Source organism: Anomaloglossus baeobatrachus, chromosome 10 (genome assembly GCF_048569485.1).
Source record: "Anomaloglossus baeobatrachus isolate aAnoBae1 chromosome 10, aAnoBae1.hap1, whole genome shotgun sequence".
Taxonomy (NCBI): domain Eukaryota; kingdom Metazoa; phylum Chordata; class Amphibia; order Anura; family Aromobatidae; genus Anomaloglossus; species Anomaloglossus baeobatrachus.
In genome coordinates, this window is record NC_134362.1 from 69,244,555 (window position 1) to 69,263,454 (window position 18,900).

An 18,900-nucleotide genomic window follows, 5' to 3' on the forward strand; every position below is an offset into this window, starting at 1 on the left:
TTCCGGGAACAGCTGATTGGTGAGGGTGACTGGTGTCACACCTCCACTGATCTGGTATTGATGATCTATCCTAAGGATAAACCATCATTACAAGTGCCAGACAACACACTTAGGGTGCTTTCACTTTGCGTTGTTCTCCGCGTTCATTGGTTCTGTCAGGGATTATGTACGAACTGCCCGCAAAACGGGATTTGGATATATGCGCTGACTGGGCCATTGACTATACTGGTGCAGATGGAAGGAGTGCCATATTGGCGTGCAAATTTAGTTTGAATAGTTTGTGGGTACCATGTCACATTGGCAGAACCCCTGATGTGCCAGAAAAGCAGAAATCCCCCACAAGTGACCCCATTTTACAAACTGCACCCCTCAATAAATTAATCTAGAGGTGTAGTGAGCATATTAACATCACAGGTGTGTCACAAAATGTTATACTACTGGGTGGTAAAGAAAAAATAATTACATTTTTACCACTAAAATGTTATTTTAATCCTAGATTTCCAATTTCCACTAAGGGAATTGGTGTATATAAAAAGGCTTCGTATCGTGTAACAAAATTTCTACTGAACGTGGTAATGCCCACATGTGACTGTACAGTAATGTTTGGCCACAAGCGAGGGAAGGAGCGCCATTTGATTTTTGGAGCACAGATTTTCCTATAATAAGTTTGAAGACTCCATTTCCAGAGCCCCCAAGTGCCAGAACAGCAGAAACCCACTCATGTGACCACATTTTAGAAATAACACAATATCTGAGAATTCATTTACTGGTATAGTGATGATTTTGTCTCCGGAAAACATCCATGGAGTCAAACGCAGTGAATGTTGCAAAATTAAAAATTGCAAATAAGTCCTTGTAGTGGCCAGTATGTTATAGTGCCCATACATTGTGCCCAGCCTGTGCTTCTGGAGACACACACCCCGTAAATTGTGGTCTCTCCTAACTACAACAATGCCAACATGTGGACATTAACTGTGGTTTAGGCACATTGTGGGGCTCAGAAAGGAGATGTTGTGCTTGGATTTGGGAGTACAGATTTTTATGGTTTTCTTTTTGGGTGATGAGGGGCCATAGCGCTTTTGAAGAACCTTTTAGGTTACCAGCAATGTGGAAGCCCCCTATATTTCCATTACCAGATGACAAATCTGAGTGAGGACTTGTTTTTTTGTGGGTTGAGTTGAATGCTATTAGTAGCAACTTTTGATATAGAACATTTTGGATCCGTTCACATTTATCATGTGCTTTTTGCTGAGTGTTTTCATCAGTTTTTCCAAACACATCTCCAAAATATATGATTCAGGTGAAACCCCCGATGCATCCATTCACTAGTGAGTCAGCAGAGTTACTCCGGACTCTAGCATTTGTTCAATGGTGTCCTTCTTTTCAAAGATGAACAAAAATGTGACTGCACTTTTACTCACTTAAAAGGCGCTTCAAAAGATGGACATCTAAGGACCACAGGCCAGACAGGAGTTCGTAGTGACACTCTCGGTCTCATTACAGTGAGAATTCTGTTGGGAATTTTATCTGAATCATGATTTTCATTGATTTACATGTAATCCCTGGTGTAAGCACTCGGTGTAGAGCACAGGATAAATGTGAGGCACTCCTTACTGCAATAATTAAGAGGCAGAATGAACAAATCAACAGCAGTTGAAGAATTTGCTCTTTTACTTTTTTTTTTTTTTTTTTTACGCCTTTCACCTTGCAATATGTGATTTAGGCGGTTTTATTTTTCAGGTCAGTACAATTACAGCGATAGCAGATTTAGGCTATGTGCACACACTGCATTTTTTTTACGCTGTGTTTTTGTGCATTTTTGGCCACTAAAAATGCACCTGCGGCAAAAAACCTCATGCGTTTTTACAGCGTTTTGGTGCGTTTTTGATCTTTGCGTTTTTCTGTGTTTTTCCAATGCATTGTATGGGGGGAAAACGCAGGAAAGAATTGACATGTCCATTTTTTTTTTTTTTATTTTTTTTAGCTCAAAAACGCAGGTTAAAAAAAGTTGTGTGCGGACAGTAAAAATGAAAAGTCATAGACTTTGCTGCGGAAGCAAAGTCATGCAGTTTTGAGGCCAAAAACACACCCGAAAACTGCACTGTGTGCACATAGCCTTATATAGCTTTTTTTTTAGGTTTGACCACTATGATCCTGAAAATGCTTTTTACGAAATAATTGTTTTTTTGCATCACCGAACTTTGAAGGCTATAGTTTTTTAATTTTTCTGACAACAGTCATGTGAGTGCTTGGTTTTTTTTGCAAGATGAGCTGGAGTTTTTATTGGTACCATTTTGAGCCATACAATATTTTTTTATCACTTTCTATTCCGCTTTTTGTGAGGCAAAATCAAGAACAGCAATTCAGGGAGAATTTTTTTTTTTTTTGTTTTTTAAGCGCCATTTACTGTGTCGTAAAGCTGATAAGACATCTTTATTCTTCTGGGCAGTATGATTCCAGCAATACCACATTAACATATTTTTATATTTTGCCATTCTTACACCGTAAGAACAATTTTATAGAAAAAAATTGTTTTTGCATTTCTATATTCTGAGAGCTTTAGCTTTTTATTTCTCCGCTGACCGCTGTGTGTCGGCTTTTTTTTTGCGGGACAAGATGATGTTTTCAGCTATATCATTTGTATTTACATGCAACTTGATTTATTCTCCTTTTTTGGTGGTATAACAAAGTGTAGTTTTTTTTTTCCACATTTTTATTTATTTATTATATTCACTAAAGGATTAGCGTATTGGGTTGATCCGGAAACGGCAATACTAAACATCTGTTCTTTTTTGTTTATTATTTTTACATATGCTGGTATTATTTATTTATTTTTTCATTTTTTTGTTCTTTATTTTGTGATTTTTGTAAAATATTTTTACATTTTTTTTTTCTTTTTTACTTAGTCCCTCTATGGGATTTTTAACTTCTGTTTCCCTGATATAATCCATTGCAATGCACCATCAAAGTGGCTTTACAAAATAAATGAATAGGTGGATTCTTTTAAGCATTTTTTTAAAGATTTTTCATGAGGTTTTTTTTTTTTTTTTATTTCTTTATAGCGCAACTGTTTAAGATTCCTTTTTAAAAAAAAAAAATAACAACTCTATGCACATATCCTTACAAGCCACTCAAGAAACATTGCTTCTATGGAAGAGTAACTATCTAATACATCAATAAGTTTGTAGTAGAAAACTTGTTGGTTATGACTACCTTAAGAAAAAAAAAATCCCTGTGTGCACACACCCTATGAGTCTTATATTTATTTGCTGCCAATTTAAAAATCTAAGGTAATTCTGCAGCATAATAAGCATACAGCAAATATGTAATTCCGCAGCAAGCCTTTGCCTTAGCAATGCATGCTACTGGCTGTGCCATAACAGTTAGTTGCTTGTGCATTATGCTTTTTGGATCTACTTTTTTTATACCATATTTTTAAATCTTATTTTTTTAATTGTAGCAATCTTTGTATAATTATTAAATTTCCCACCATGATTCAAGGAATCTGCGATGGGCGACAGCCTTAAAATGTTTCTTGTAGTTCCAGCCAAGTGAATTGCAGTCAGTAACTGCAGTCATTGTGCAACGTTGCCAAAACAAGTAATCTCCAAAAATGTATTAGGCGTAGGTCTCCTTCTGTCTTTCAAAAATTACCAAAGCTGGAAACAGATCACTCCAGGTGAAAGGGAAAAAAAAAGCCTTTACTTTGGTAAGATGAGATATCTAATCCATGGTCAAGGCAAGCAGTACAATAAATGGGCAAACCTCGAAGGCCCCATATGCAGTAGACCAATGTCAGCCGAATCTTCCAATGTCGATTGGTTCGCTTGACTCTAATGTGTATGGGGATGCCGACTGACCGAATATCAAAGATGTTGATTAGTAATGTCCAATTTTAGAATGCCAACTGCATTGTTCTCCTTGAAGTAGGCTGCCGGCAGAGATGTCAGCATTCATGTGTATGGGAGTGTCATCCGAGATGGCTGTTGGCTAGAGATGAAAGAAGCCGAAGTTCGGTATTCATATCGAACACAGACTTTACAAAACAACAGAGTTTGGGTTCAGAATTTGGTTGTTCTACGTATCTAACCCACTCATGCGAGCATCGCTGTGCTTGGGTACCCTCAGTGCTCTGCCCAGTGCGAGCCACTTGCAGTGTTTGATCGGCTCACAATGGGGGTAACAGCGTGATCAAATGTAGTGTGCACCGAAAAAAAATTAGAAAAAACCCGCCCACCCTCCCTGGAAGTGCGCTGTTTATGGCTGGCGGTATGTGGATGGAGACCCAAACTGCCCAATTAGTGACTTCCATTGGGGTTCAGGTCAAGTCCAGGTCCCAAACTGAACTTTAAAGTCCAGCTGAACCCACATAACTAAACTTCCACGGGTTTGCTCATATCTACTGTTGACTGCATGATCAGCCAAAGCATCGTTCACCCGACAACTATCTATAGTGTATGGCCAGCCTAATCATAGCGATTACACATATTGTAAAGTTTTAAAGTGGTCATTGTAGAAAGTACCATTTTTAGGACAAGTAATTTATTGTAAGTTGGAAATAAGTGACATTCCCATCTGACTTCACTGCAATGTATGGGACAATGACTCGGAAGTTTGTAAGGGTAAGAAGCGTCACACTTTATTTACAAAAGAGAAGAGATCATACAGAGCAGTCCACAGAGAGAAGACGGTGGCCCCCGGGGGATGACAGGACAACTATCTTGTTGGGCACTCAGTGTAGCCAGCTTCCTGCAGGATTGGGTTTGATAAAAGAAGGGTGTAGAGGGGCTGCTCTCTGTCAGGAGAAGATCTTGTTTATGGGGGAGCTTACTTCCAGCGGCCCCCAACCTTTCCTTTGCCTCCAGCTGCCTTCTTGCTGCTGTTAACGGGAAAACAAATTTGGTTAGGAGATCCAAGAGAAACCCAAGTAAAAGATGAGAGGTAAAGTAGAGGCAGAAGAGAGGACAGCGAGAGGGAGCAAGGGCAGTATGAGAAGGAGAAGAAAGGAGCTAATAGAAACATTCGTGAAAAGTGCTCCTTGTAGTCACTCGGCACACCCAGGCAGTGTCACTTACCATGTCCTGGTGTTAGTTTGGATGAAACTGAGTGTATTCTCCCACATGCCATACGGCCCCATTTGCTTGCATGCTTATCACTGATTCAGATTGCTATCACCCTGTCAACACCAAAGGCCTTAAAATATGAACTGGAGAGCTGTGTGTACAAATAGGACCACCTCCTGTAGACCTCAGTAGTATAAGATGGTGACGGAGCCATAGCAAGGTCATCAGATGCTTATACTGTACCTTTACATACCATGGTCAGATAAGAAGTAGGTTAGCAGAATTCACTTTACTTACTTGTTATAACTGAGGGTTAGAACTTAAGATATCTCGAAGTAAAGATATCTAGCCAAACAGTCAGCAGTTATATCTCTCAAGACCAGTGATATCTTGCATATCTGGTAAGTCTTTACCGTAGCATGTCATTGATTATACTGGAAACATCGTGCTAGGTCATTTCACTACAGTCGTTATAAATCTGTGACTTAGAATATCTCTGTGCTCACTTCTAAGTACAGATGTTTTGGTCTATGGTTTAGAAAAATGTTTTGGATGCAGGTTGGGTGTGGAGGGAGGCTGGGAAAACTCGGGTTACTCACTGTTTCTGCAGCTGATCAATACGGTTCCTGAGAGTTGTGACCTGTTAAAAACAACACACAACCCATTTATGCTTAGGGGTTCTTGACGGATCCTTACCTCCCAGCTCTTTCATATCTTGAACCGTCGGAAGGGCGGATGTAGAAATCCTATTGCCTCAATTACCAGTGTTGAAATCCAGAAAAGAGTTGAAGATTGGTCCAGCCTCTGTCTGATGGCATACACACAACTATACCTGGGAGCTGCCGAAACACACCACTTACCTTTCCCTTCCACCAGGGCTTGGGCCTTAAGCAAAGGCATTTATCGGTCCATTCATCCAAATTTTGGAAAACTGGGAACACCAAGACTGCAAGCGAACACTTTCTAGAATGTGATGTATGTGTACAATGCCCCATTATTTACCGGCTTCACCTCCCCTATGTATGAACATGGAAACTGTCTAGAAGATTACACACAGGAAACAGGCGGTAGGGATGGATCTCTAAATTTGGCATCACAAAAAAGCAATGATAATTTAAGCTCTATTGTGGTGCCCACTGTGTCCGATGTTATTTTTCCATCCAATATAATTGACTCTACAATGCAGGTTCCTAGTACCTTGTAGTGGGTGACTGGTCATTATGTTGCATTGAGCTGTGGGTTTCTACAGGCAATATATGGTTATTCTGAATATTGACCAAATAAATGCATTTTTTCTTCTCCAAGTAAACCAGTGGTTAGTAGAATATTCAGTATTCGCTTCTTTATATTTTCAAAAGAGGTTCTTCTCTGTTACTCAATGGGGGTCGGACCGCTCACACCGGTTTGCAGAACTGGGCACTTTTATCCCCGTTAGAATGGACCGACAATGCGTATGCTCGAACACTTACCAATTCCTTCCCTATGGGGCTGCTGACTTCTGTTCTTGTTTTTTTTTCTGGCAGCCTCATAGAGAATGAATGGAACGATGTTCATGCATCCTACATGCCACTCCATTTTGTAGCGGGATTAAAAGTAACCCGTTCTGCCGATTGGCTCTGGTCCTAGCGCATGGCTCACCACCATGGATCAGGTGTCCTGCAGATAACTTGTTTTTACCGACCAACCCTTTTAGCCACTAATCCCAATTTCCATTTCTCATCACACAGTCATTCTTGTCAATAACTGGCTTCCGCTTGCAGTCCCAGCGTCCTTCATAACTTACAATGTGATGATGTCCTTTATGCCAATGCTTTAGCACCGAGCCCTGTCGTACCAAGAATGCCCTGACGCATGCCTGAACAGACAGCCCTGAGTTTGTGCCTTTTAAAGCTGGCATCTCTACTTACAACTTAGAGAGTTCTTCCACTCTCCTGTGCAGGGTTGTAATCTAAGAAAGACCAAGATAATCATGTGAATAATGGGAATAGTTGTCAATGGTGTGTCGTGAGTCCTGATAATACCCCTCGGAATGTAAATCGTATAGCATTAGATACGGCGTGTTCCTTGTGCCTCCTGTGATCTTGGGAATTATGACTATATTTCTATTTCTTTCTCTAGGAGAAGCCCATTATTCAGTCATGTTTCAAACGGATTTCGTGTGTGTATGTATATGTGTATGTATGTATGTATGTATGTATGTATATGTATGTGTGCGTGTGTATATATATATATATATATATATATATATATATATATATATATATATATATATATATATATATATATATATATATATATATATTATAAAATGTGTGTTTAGTGATCTATCCAGTGCATAGGATTTATATCCAAATTTTGCCTTTGTATCTTTCCTCTGTGTGGAGTACACACTTTTGCAGAGGGAATATATACATGTAAGATACACGTAAGATATGCTACATAAGATAAATAGTTATTTTTTTTATTTATTGGGTATGTTAGGCTTAGGTACATAGAGAGATCCACTTCATAAGGAAATGTTCTCCCGGTATTTTAAGCTAAATAGATCTAACATTTTGTACCGATTTTTCCTTTAATATTTCTGAAAGGGATAATGTCAGTCCAAATTGACAAAATAAAGTAAGTACATAGCCTTGTAGGGAATTATAGCCCCTACAATGATCGCAGCTTTAGTGATGAATCGATGCCTCTGTTCTGCAGAAACTGAAGTTTAATCAAACATACCAAGTAGGCTGCTCGGTGCACCCTGGGTGTGACCAGGAGCCTCCGTGCATCGCTCCGCCTACTGGTTTTATATGTTTCCACCTCCCTCCCTGGTGACTGTCAGCACTGGCTTGACCAGAGAGAGCACTGTCAGTAGAAAAAGTTAGATCCAGTGGGGGAGGCAGAGATGTGCAAAATAAACAATGCACTGAGCCTCTTGCCACACCAAGGGTGCCCCAAGCAATATATATTTATTATTTTTTTTCATATACTGAACTGTCCCTTCAACTTGGAAAAAATGTTTTGCTAGGGAGAAATAACATTCGTTAGTACATTCCATGGAAAATTATTGAAATATATATATCCAATATGTAAATCAATTTATTTCCTTTTACATGTCAATGTCCGTATTGTTTTTTCCATATAAACTGCCATTTATATATCTTTCTATTGTCAGTTTTTGGATATATAATATCCTTGCACCAATATATTGGTAAAACTACACTGAAGAATAAACAAAGTGCAATACTGCCATTAGACAAGAGTGGCGCTGTCTCTGACAAACTGATCTATTGTTTAAAGGGAACCTGTCATCAGAAATTTGGCTTTCAACCTAAATGTTTCCCCCTCTGCAGCTCCTGGGCTGCATTCTAGTAAGGTTTCTATACTTTTTGTGCCCACTTTTAAACTAAAATAAATACTTTATAAAGTTGTACCTTTTGGTATGAAAATCTTGTAAATTCTCCATGGGGGCGGGCTGTCTGGTGTCCGTTGCTGTCCCTTACGCTGTCCCCCCACGCTCCAAATCATCCCTCAGGACGCCGCCCACTGCGCCCGAGGTCCCGTGCACGCCAGGACACCTGGTGACGTGGTCGCAGGCACGAGAGTATGGGCGGCGCTGTGATTGCATCGCAAGTGCCCGCCATACTCTCGTGGCCGCGCTTTCCCCTCTGTACGTCATTCAGATCCTTTCCGCTTCTCCTGTGCTGTGCTGCTCCGCTCCTCCCATCTATTTCCTGCTGCAGGGTACGATGGGAAGGAGGTGACGTCTGGTCATTTGGCCGGCGCAGAACGCTGGAGGAAGAGGGGAAAGTGCGGTCACGAGGTTATGGGCGGCACTTGTTGATGACACTCACAGCACCATCCATAATATCGTGCCTGCGCAAAACGTCACCAGCAATCACACGTGCACGCAGTGCACAGTCCCGCTACAGTCCCACAGCGCATGCGCGGGACCTCGGGCGCCCAGGGGCGGCGTCCTGAGGTTTGAAATTCAGCGTTCGGGGGCGGCGTAAATCCGCAGGAGGACAGTAACAGACACCAGGCAACCCGCCCCCATGGATAATTTACAAAATTTACATACGAAAAGGTACAACTTTATAAAGTGTTTATTTTGGTATAAAAGGGGCCAGAAAAACTAGAGGAACCTTGCTAGAATGCAGCCCAGGAGCTGCAAAGGGAGAAACTTTTAGGTTTATAGCTAAATTTCTGATGACAGGTTCCCTTTAATAATCTCAGACAAACATTTTTGGCATTTGTCCACTGTTAGGTAGAACGCTTTTTCAATGGCAAATTCTGGAGGAGAATCCTTAGTTTGAGAATCCAGCTTCTTAGTATTAGCTGGGACTGATTCAGTTATAGTAAAACCATGTATAAATAATCTATATAAGGCTATATCTCGAAGTGTTTTGCACGGCCGTGTTGAAGGTGCGTATGGCCCTCCGTGTGCTGTGATTTTGGCACACGTGTGTTCACCGTGTGCTATCCGTGATAGCATACGGAGAGCTCGAACTTTTTACTCACCTGTCCCCTTCACTGCTGTCGTCGGTACTGATGTCTCTGGCACTGCTGTTTCCGGGTCCGCAGTGCAGTTAGTAATCATGAGCATAATGCGCAGGCCTGGAAGCAAGTGACAGCAGCGCCGAAGACAGGAGGGCTGGAGACAGGTGAGTATAGAAAATCATTTTATTTCACAGATACGTGTTTTTTCCAGAACGTGTCACACAGATAACATCGGTGTGTGGTCTGTGTGACATCAGTTCGCCGGAGAAAAATGGACTTGTCTTCATGCGGAACACACAGACACACGTGTGCGGTACACAGTTCTTGTGAAAACACTGATGTGTGCACAGACCCATTGATTGTAATGGGTCTGCGTATGTCCGTATGAAAATGGCATCATGCGTACCAGAATCCCTGACGTGTGAAGGAGGCCTAAGGCCTGTTTCACACATTTGGCATTTCGCTGGATACCGGATCCGGCACGCATGCAGTACAGTACATTCATTTACAGCGGAAGCGTGACACCATGCAGATGAATGCGGTTGTGCATGAAGCACACAACCTCATGGTGTCACGCTTCCACTGTAAATGAATGTACTGTATTACATGCATGCCGGATCCGGCATCCGGCGAAATGCCAGATGTGTGAAACGGGCCTAACTGAAAAATAATGTGATTCGGACTTTGCCTTCAACGCCAGTCCTTGCAAGTGAGGACTCCACTTGGCTTAATAAGCCGATATAGTTCTATATTATTCACTCACCTCATATTTCTGTTTCTTGAGCTTCTCTCCCATCTCAAACTTTTCAGACTCCAGTTGGTACAGCCAGTCCCAAAATTCCTTAGCCTTCTCCCTATTAAAAACCGGCAATTGAATCTAATATATTTGAGAGTCCATATATGCTCTAGAATTAAGGGGGTTCTCCATTTTTTTGGGACAATCCCTGCTTATTAGAAGAGTCGCTTGACAATATACCAATAACACAATGTCCCGCAGCTTGGATCTCAAAAATCGACTGTAAACTGCAGAGAACATTACACAATGCCCATTCATGTCAATAGTATCTTTGTGTAAGGCAGGACAGGTCCTCCTCGGAGAAAGATACTCTTTCTAGTCTTTCTCTACGTTGGCCAAGAACTCTGCACTCTATAATAAAGAGTAACTTTTTTTTCATTCAATTATTGATCAGCCTTTGTAAAGGTATGAATTTTTTTTATTCTACGCCATTACTTTAACACTATACTGAAAGTGCTGTTTTGTCTGCCTAGCTCATTCTTTCTTGGTAGCTGATTTGAACTGCATGTTTAGTTAAGATCCATACTCAGAAAATGAAGTTCTCTGTTTTTCTCTATGCTCGGACACTATTCCCCGTGTGAGTTTGAAGAGATGAAAGCAAAGAACGTCACTTTCTGAGTATGGATCTTAGCTAAAACTGCAGTGTAAATCAGCTACTAAGAAATGAACTAGGCAGAGAAAACAGCACTTTCAGTATAGTGTTAACGATAGACGGAAGCAAAATAAAGTAATCAATGACAAAGGCTAATCAATAATTACAGAGTATCTAACCTTTTTATTTTTTTAACACACATTATTAGTGAATTTTGAATTTTCTAAACTAGATCCTAGACTAGAAAGCCGCTAAGGTACCTACCATGGCCAGTGATGGTCAACTACTTGGCAATCTACTGGGCCTAAATGGAAATTTTGTAAATGAGCCCCCACCTAGCATGTGCGACTTTATAACATTGTAGAAGAGTGGCTTTAAGGACCACTGAGACACCACGATCCAGGTGTGACTCTCCTATGAATATGGCTTTGGTAATGACCATAGAGTCTAAAAACATTAGGAAGAGCGTTCAATAAGGATGGCGGCCACAGGAATGGGTGAGAGTCTCATCTAGTTTATGGTTTGGTTATATTGCCTTACATTACGAACTGACATCTGTTACATACCTGAGTTTGTCGTCACTCATGTGGTCAACATTCAAGGGCTTGCGACGATCTGCCAGAATCTTCTTCTTCTGCTCGCGGGCTGTTTGCTTCTTGCCTCTTTTCTGGTCAGCCTGAAGAGGAAACATCGTTAAAATGTTAAGGGACACAACCTCTTCTTTAATATCATAATAGTGATGTCTCTGTATGGCTGTATTTATCTTTATGGTTATCTCTACTTAAAGGGGGTGTACACTTTTGGGGACCATTGTTTTTTTACTTAAAGGAATCAGTTTTTGGCTAAAAATATTTTTTTCAATTGAGTTTCATAAAAGATGTTGCATCATTTGTCTTCTATTGTTGAAGCTACACACTGTGTTGCTGACTGCAGAATGAGTCAACTAAAAATCCATCATTGAAGGAGTATTCCCATCTCCAAAATCCTATCCTAATATGTAGTAGGTGTAATAATATTAGCAAATACCTTCAGATAGAAATGTATACTTCTGATGCTTACCTCATGTTAAAGGCATTGCAGGACTTTAGATATCCATTGTTATGACCACTAGCAACTAATTGTATAACCATGGATACCTAAAGTCCAGCAATGCCCTGAACGTGAAGTAAGCTAAATGATACATTGCCCTGCACATGAGGTAAGAGACATGGCTATATCAGGAAAACTATACTACATTTCTAATTGGAGGTATTTGCTAATAATATTATAATTACATCTACTACATATTGGGATAGTATTTTGGAGATGGGAATACCCCTTTAAGCTTGTTCTGACATTCAAATAGGCGAGTTTGTAACTCCGGTCTTTTTTTGGGCTCCTTTCACCTGATTTATGACCACAGACCATATCAAAGTTGAAGGTGCTGGGAAACAGAGACCATAGAAGACAAATGGGGCAAAATTTGGAATGAAATTTAAAGGCAAAAATGGTTTTTAACACCAAATACATGCATTTAAGTATATAAAAAAAAAAAGAAAATTGTCCATAGAGATGGACAGCCCCTTTAATATTTTATGCATTGTAAGCAACTAAAAATGTATAGGGTAGATCCAACCGGAAAAATGGACATGACCAATGTGGTGTCACTGATCATCAGACTTGTTGGCTTTTCTGTTGGTTTCTCATACCTTGGCTAGGTAGCTGCTGTATGAAGCGCCCATGGAGGACAGAGCCTTCTTCTTCTTCATGTCATCTTCAGCACGTCTCAAGGCATCCTGTTCCTCTCTTCTTGCTTTCTCCTCCTTTGGAAAGCATAGATGTGAGAATGAAAAAACTGCATCACAAGAACTTGTTTTTGTCAGTGCCATAATGTGGAAACGGTGCCTCTACAAGACTGGTGGACATAAAGAGTTTTGCAAGAGTGATCAGATGAGAAGGCACTCACAGCAAGTCTGTTCTGACGCTCCTTCTCTTTCTCTGTTCGGATCCTCTGCTGTTCAGCTCTCTCAGCCCTACGTTTCTCCTGAGAATGGACATAAAATGATCTTGTCAGAAAACAATGGGCAAATATCACTTGGGATACAAGAGAACAGCTAATCGGCGGGGTGTCAGACCCCAGTCGATCAGACATTGACCTATCCTAAGGTTAGGCTATCAATGTAAAAGTAGTGGACAACCCTTTTAAGGGGTAAAAGAACTTACAATTCTTTCTTTTAATCCAATAATTTCCTCTTCTTCCTTCTTTCGGCCCTCAAAGTGCTGATCAATGAGAGATTGCAACTCAATCAAGTCCTTGTTCTGTCTCTTCTTCTGGATATCCTGTAGACAAACCATATTAAATATTCTGATAAGACTGATCTTAATTAACAAAAGTAATATAGATATAAGAATAGAAATGGCTACAAATTTGGCAATACCTTTTTCCAGGACATTCAACTTATACAATTCTAGAGAGTTTTCGTCTTTATGATGCCCTCTATTTATCACCACTGTAAGAAAATAGTATCTCCTCCAAGGATTGTCCTGATAGAAAGGTATAGTACAGCCCCATAGATTGCTATAAGTGTGGTATCACAACTTCTTATAACTTGGAGGCGCTAACATGTTATAAGTCTGTGTACACGAGGACTTCCATACTGTTGAGGGCAGTGGCTATTCCATACTTTTACATCCCTTTTTACTTATTTTTCATCTTCCATTATGAATATACTTACATCAAAGTCTACTTTCTCTCCTTCTGGGATTTTTGGTGCAGTGAGCCTGAAAATAAAGCATATTGTATTACGGGAGGTTGCTGACATTGACCACTGGGACTGGTTACCTCCTACTATTATGACGATTTAGGGTTAAAGGGGTTATCTTGGACCTTTTTTGGAGTTTTTTTCCTATGGGGCTAAGAACCTACCTTCATGGAGTTGCTGACTAACTGCCTGCCCTGCCCTGTGACGATCTCTCCCAGCTCTAGGAAGGTGTCAATTTTCCTGCTTCCTTTGACTTGACTTCAACAGAGCAGCTTCTTCTCTTCCACTCTGCTCTGTTGACTTGGGCGTCACTGCTGACATCATGCTGATCAACAGCTGATCTCCTGTAATTGACTGCTACCTCCCTGCTGCCTAATCAGCATGACTTCGGTGGTGACATCCAGTCACCAGAACAGAGCGGAAGAGATTGAACTACTCTGTTGAGGTGAAGTCACCAGAAGCAAGAAAATCATTGTCAGGGGTGGTTCTTGGAAGCTCTGAGCCAGAAGAGGTCATCACAAGACTTACCGGGTAAGTTCTTAGCCCCATAGATAAAAAAAAAAACAAAAGTTCCATGTAACACCTTCAATAGACTTCAAGGAGAAATCAAGTTCGACTGTGTCTTTTGAGATATGAAGGATTGCTTACTAAATAAACCACCATGAAGAAAAATATCTAGTTATGTATATTTGTATAGTCTTAAAAGTAACATGACTGCTTATTCATGCTGCCCAAACCACAAGCAGCATGAATCACTGCCTGGCTGTATGACTGCGGCCAGGTATATTTGTCTCTGAAAGACTCTGCGGTTTAAGAGAATATATACTCTGCCTGAAAACCAAAGTAGTCCACAGCCACCCCCGACTAGCTTTTCCCAGTGCTTCTGCAGGTGATTGACGGGTCTCTCCCCAAGCAAGAGACCTCTCAGTCATCTAGAGTGGTGCAGTGAGAATTTGGCAAGAGTTGATGTTGGATTAGTCTCTTTTCTGGAGTATTTCTTAGAAAAATATAACTGACTTCAATAGTGCAGCCAGTGATGCATGCTGACCTTGGTTTGGGCAGCATGATTTAGTTCACATGTTCCCTTTAAGATAAAATTAATTAGTGCATGCAAAGGCTATTCTGAAGGAAGGAGAGTGAAGCCAACTGCGACATCACATATTGTGATTGATGGATCCTGTTATCAACTGTGTATAGTGGTGTTATCAGTCAACGTAATCCTGTCTGTGATGATAAAGAAACTGCTGAAAAGTTGAATTTCAGCAGACTTGTAATGACTCTTCCTTTTCTAAAGTCAGGACAAACATTCCAACGTGCGTCTCGCCGGTTTCCCAGCTTCTTCCAGGGGCTGCTTTTTACTTACTTGGGTTTTGGCTTTTCCTCTTTAGTTCGCAGTAGCAGAGGGAGAGAAAATAAGAAAAAAAAATTAATTTAATAGAAAAGTGATTTAATTCTATAAAAGTAGGAGATTAATTGAACGATAGAGGGGAGAAAATGCAGAACAAAAACAGCTATCAAAATAGAGGTAATCATATAATACTCAACAAAGTGAGTCTGAACTTCACAATTTACTCAGGCTGGTGGCATCTAACAGTGTCATCGTATTTTCTCTTTTTTTATGTGTAGGCAGGTGTTCACTGAGGCTAAACTTCAACATAGAAGCCAACAACCTATTGTCCTTGGTTTTGAAGGTCATTCATTGGCAGTTTATTATTACCAGGGCAGAAATCACAATAACTGGCAATACTTAAAAAGTACAAACTGGTTTTGTATTAATGGGTTTTTGTATTGAGCCTAAATAGTCCTTACAGAAATAAAGAATTCAAGCGTTTTCTATAAATTATATAGTAACCAGTATTTCTCGTTTTACTGTTACACACCTTTATTTCATATACTGTATTCTAGATTAATAAAAAAAAATCATTTCATGAGTCTGTCACTAAACTTCCAGAAGAATGCACCAAGTACCTCTGAACTGCCTAAAAAATAACAACGTCCTAAACCAGCAGAATATAACACGTAAAAGGGGAAAAAACACAGTCCACAAACAATCAATGATTCGTTAATGGAAAGAAACATGGGTTACGTCTGGAGCTAGAGACAAAAAATGGAATGTGAAGGAGGGAGATAAAGTACAAGTTATATAGGTAAAGAGAAGAAAAGTGAGGAAAGTAAGGAATCAAGAAAAAGAAAAGCAAGAACAAAAGGTAAAAGAGGAAATTTAGAGCAGGAAGAGAAAGAGCACAGAATGAGAGAGAAACATGGAACAATTTTGAATAGAATGGAACTAAATACAAGGCAAAAATAAGGAGAAGAGTACAGAAAAATAGACACTAGGAGGAACGTGAAACAAGAAAAAAAACTGTGATGTGAAAACAAATGAAAAGAAATGAGAGCAGAAAGGAAAGGATCTGGAAATTGAAGGAAATGAGAAGATAATGCAAATGGAAAGTAGGAAATAATATTAAAAAATGTAGACCTGGAGAAGGAGCAGAGGAAAGGAAAGCAAGAGGAAGTTCTGATTTGATAAAGTAATCAAGGTAGAAGACAGATGACAGGTAGTAAGGCTGTAAATGTATCTAGTTACAATTATTGATAGAATAGCTATATAGTGATATAAAGTCAGATCATGGAGTGCACATAAGAATATGGAGAGCAAAGCTGTAGATAGGAGAGATAAGTTACACCACATATCTATAGGAAGATAGTAATGAAGAGCTCCAGGCAAATTGGAGATTGGATCTATAGGCAGATATTTTGGAGAATAGAGATATAGGCAAATGGACTATATAGTGGAGCAGCAGACTACAAGATAGAAGTGTGGAGCTATAGGCAGACTGGAGAATGTAGCTACAGGCAGATTGAAGGAAGAGTGGAGCAACAGGCAAATAGAAGGAAGAGATGAGCTACAAGCAGATGGAAGGAAGAGTGGAGCTACGGGCACATGGAAGAATGGAGCTACAGGCAGATTGAGGAAAGAGTGGAGCAACAGGCAGATGGAAGAGATGAGCTACAGGCAGAAAGAAGAGTAGAGCTACAGACAAATTAAAGTAAGGGGAATCTACAGGCAGATAAAGGAAAAGTGGAGCTACAAGCACATGGAAGAATGGAGCTACAGGCAGAAGGAGGAGTGGAGCTACAGGCAAAAAGAAGAGTGCAATCTACCGGCAGAAGGAAGAATGGAGCTACAGGAGTTAGAAGGAGGAGTGCAAACTACAGGCAAATTGAAGGAAGAGTGGATCTACAGGCACATAGAAGGAAAAGTGGAGATACAGGCAGATAGAAGGAAGAGTTGAGCTAGAGGCAGAAGGAAGAGTGGCGCTCCAGTCAGAAGGCAAAGTGGAGCTACAGTTAGAAGCCAGAGGGGAGCTACAGGTACATAGAAGGAAGAGTGGAGCTATAGGCAAATAGACTGAAGAGTGAAGCTACAGCCAGATAGAATGGAGCTACAAGTTGACTGACAGGAGAGTGGAGCTACAGGCAGATAGAAAGAAGAATGGAGCTACAGGCAAAGAGAAGGAATAGTGTAGCTACAGGTAGAAGGAAGAGTGGAGCTACAGGCAGAATGAAGCTACAGGCAGAGAGAAGGAAGACTGGAGTTAAAGTAGCTAGAAAGAAGAATGGAGATACTGACAGAAGGAAGAGTGGAGTTACAGGCAGAAAGAATGGAAATACAGGCAGCTAGCAGGAAGAGTGGAGCTACAGCAGTTAGAAAGAAGAATGGAGATACAGATAGATAAAAGGAAGAGTGGAGCTACAGGCACAAGGAAGAGTGGCCCTACAGGCAGATAGAAGGGGAGAATGGAGTTACAGGCAGATAGAAGGCAGAGTGGAGCTAAAGTTAGAAGGAAGAGTGGAGCTACAGGCAGATGGATAGGAGAGTGGAGCTACAGGCAGATGGATAGGAGAGTGGAGCTACAGGCAGATGGATAGGAGAGTGGAGCTACAGGCAGATGGATAGGAGAGTGGAGCTACAGGCAGATGGATAGGAGAGTGGCGCTACAGGCAGATGGATAGGAGAATAGAGCTACAGTCAGATGCATAGAGTGAAGATTCAAGCAGATGGACAGGATAATAGAGCTACAGTCAGATGCATAGGAGAGTGAAGATACAGGCAGATGGATAGGAGAGTGGAGCTACAGGCAGATGGATAGGAGAGTGGAGCTACAGGCAGATGGATAGGAGAGTGGCGCTACAGGCAGATGGATAGGAGAATAGAGCTACAGTCAGATGCATAGGAGAGTGAAGATTCAAGCAGATGGACAGGAGAATAGAGCTACAGTCAGATGCATAGGAGAGTGAAGATACAGGCAGAGGGATAGGAAAGTGGAGCTACAGTCAGATGGATAGGAGAATAGAGCTACAGGCAGATGCATAGGACAGTGAAGATACAGGCAGATGGACAGTAGAGTGGAGCTACAAGCTGATAGATAGGAGAGTGGAGCTACAGGCAGATGGATAGGAAAGTGGAGCTACAGGCAGATGGATAGGAAAGTGGAGCTACAGGCTGATGGATAGGAAAGTGGGGCTACAGGCTGATGGATAGGAAAGTGGAGCTATAGGCTGATGGATAGCAAAGTGGAGCTACAGGCCGATGGATAGGAGAGTGGAGCTACAGGCATATGGCTAGGAGAGTAGAGGTGGATAGATAGAATAGTGAAGCTACACGCAGATGGATAGGAGACTTGAGCTACAGGCAGATGGATAGGAGAATGGAGCTACAGGCAGATGGATAGGAGAGTGGAGCTACAGGCAGATGGATAGGAGAATGGAGCTACAGGCAGATATATAGGAGAGTGAAGATACAGGCAGATGGATAGGAGAATGGAGCTACAGGCAGATGGATAGGAGAATGGAGCTACAGGTTGATGGATAGGAGAGTGGAGCTACAGGCAGATGGATAGGAGAGTGGAGCTACAGGCTGATGGATAGGAGAGTGGAGCTACAGGCTGATGGATAGGAGAGTGGAGCTACAGGCTGATGGATAGGAGAGTGGAGCTACAGGCAGATGGATAGGAGAGCGGAGCTACAGGCAGATGGATAGGAGAGTGGAACTACAGGCATATGGCTAGGAGAGTAGAGGTAGATAGATTGAAGAGTGACGCTACACGCAGATGGATAGGAGACTTGAGCTACAGGCAGATCGATAGGAGACTTGAGCTACAGGCAGATGGATAGAGTGGAGCTACAAGCAGATGGATAGGAGAGTGATGTTACAGGCAG

At 41.1% G+C, this 18,900-nt stretch overlaps 1 protein-coding gene across 5 annotated transcripts in view; it reads right to left on the reverse strand.

The window, feature by feature from the left end:
• Positions 1-4,769: 4,769 nt before the first annotated feature.
• Positions 4,770-18,900, reverse strand: part of TNNT3 (troponin T3, fast skeletal type) — a 48,957-nt gene continuing 34,826 nt past the window's right edge. For 4 of the 5 annotated variants that reach the window (XM_075327008.1, XM_075327007.1, XM_075327006.1 and 1 more), the window contains 9 exons: positions 15,041-15,059; positions 13,651-13,696; positions 13,139-13,255; positions 12,882-12,959; positions 12,625-12,738; positions 11,503-11,612; positions 10,312-10,402; positions 5,663-5,703; positions 4,770-4,879 (listed from right to left, as the gene is read on the reverse strand). In XM_075327008.1, coding sequence (XP_075183123.1) covers positions 4,828-4,879; positions 5,663-5,703; positions 10,312-10,402; positions 11,503-11,612; positions 12,625-12,738; positions 12,882-12,959; positions 13,139-13,255; positions 13,651-13,696; positions 15,041-15,059 — 668 coding nt within the window. In that variant the 3' untranslated portion in view covers positions 4,770-4,827. Of the gene's footprint in view, positions 4,880-5,662; positions 5,704-6,970; positions 7,012-10,311; positions 10,403-11,502; positions 11,613-12,624; positions 12,739-12,881; positions 12,960-13,138; positions 13,256-13,650; positions 13,697-15,040; positions 15,060-18,900 lie in introns of all 5 variants that reach the window. The other variant, XM_075327005.1, reaches the window with a different exon arrangement.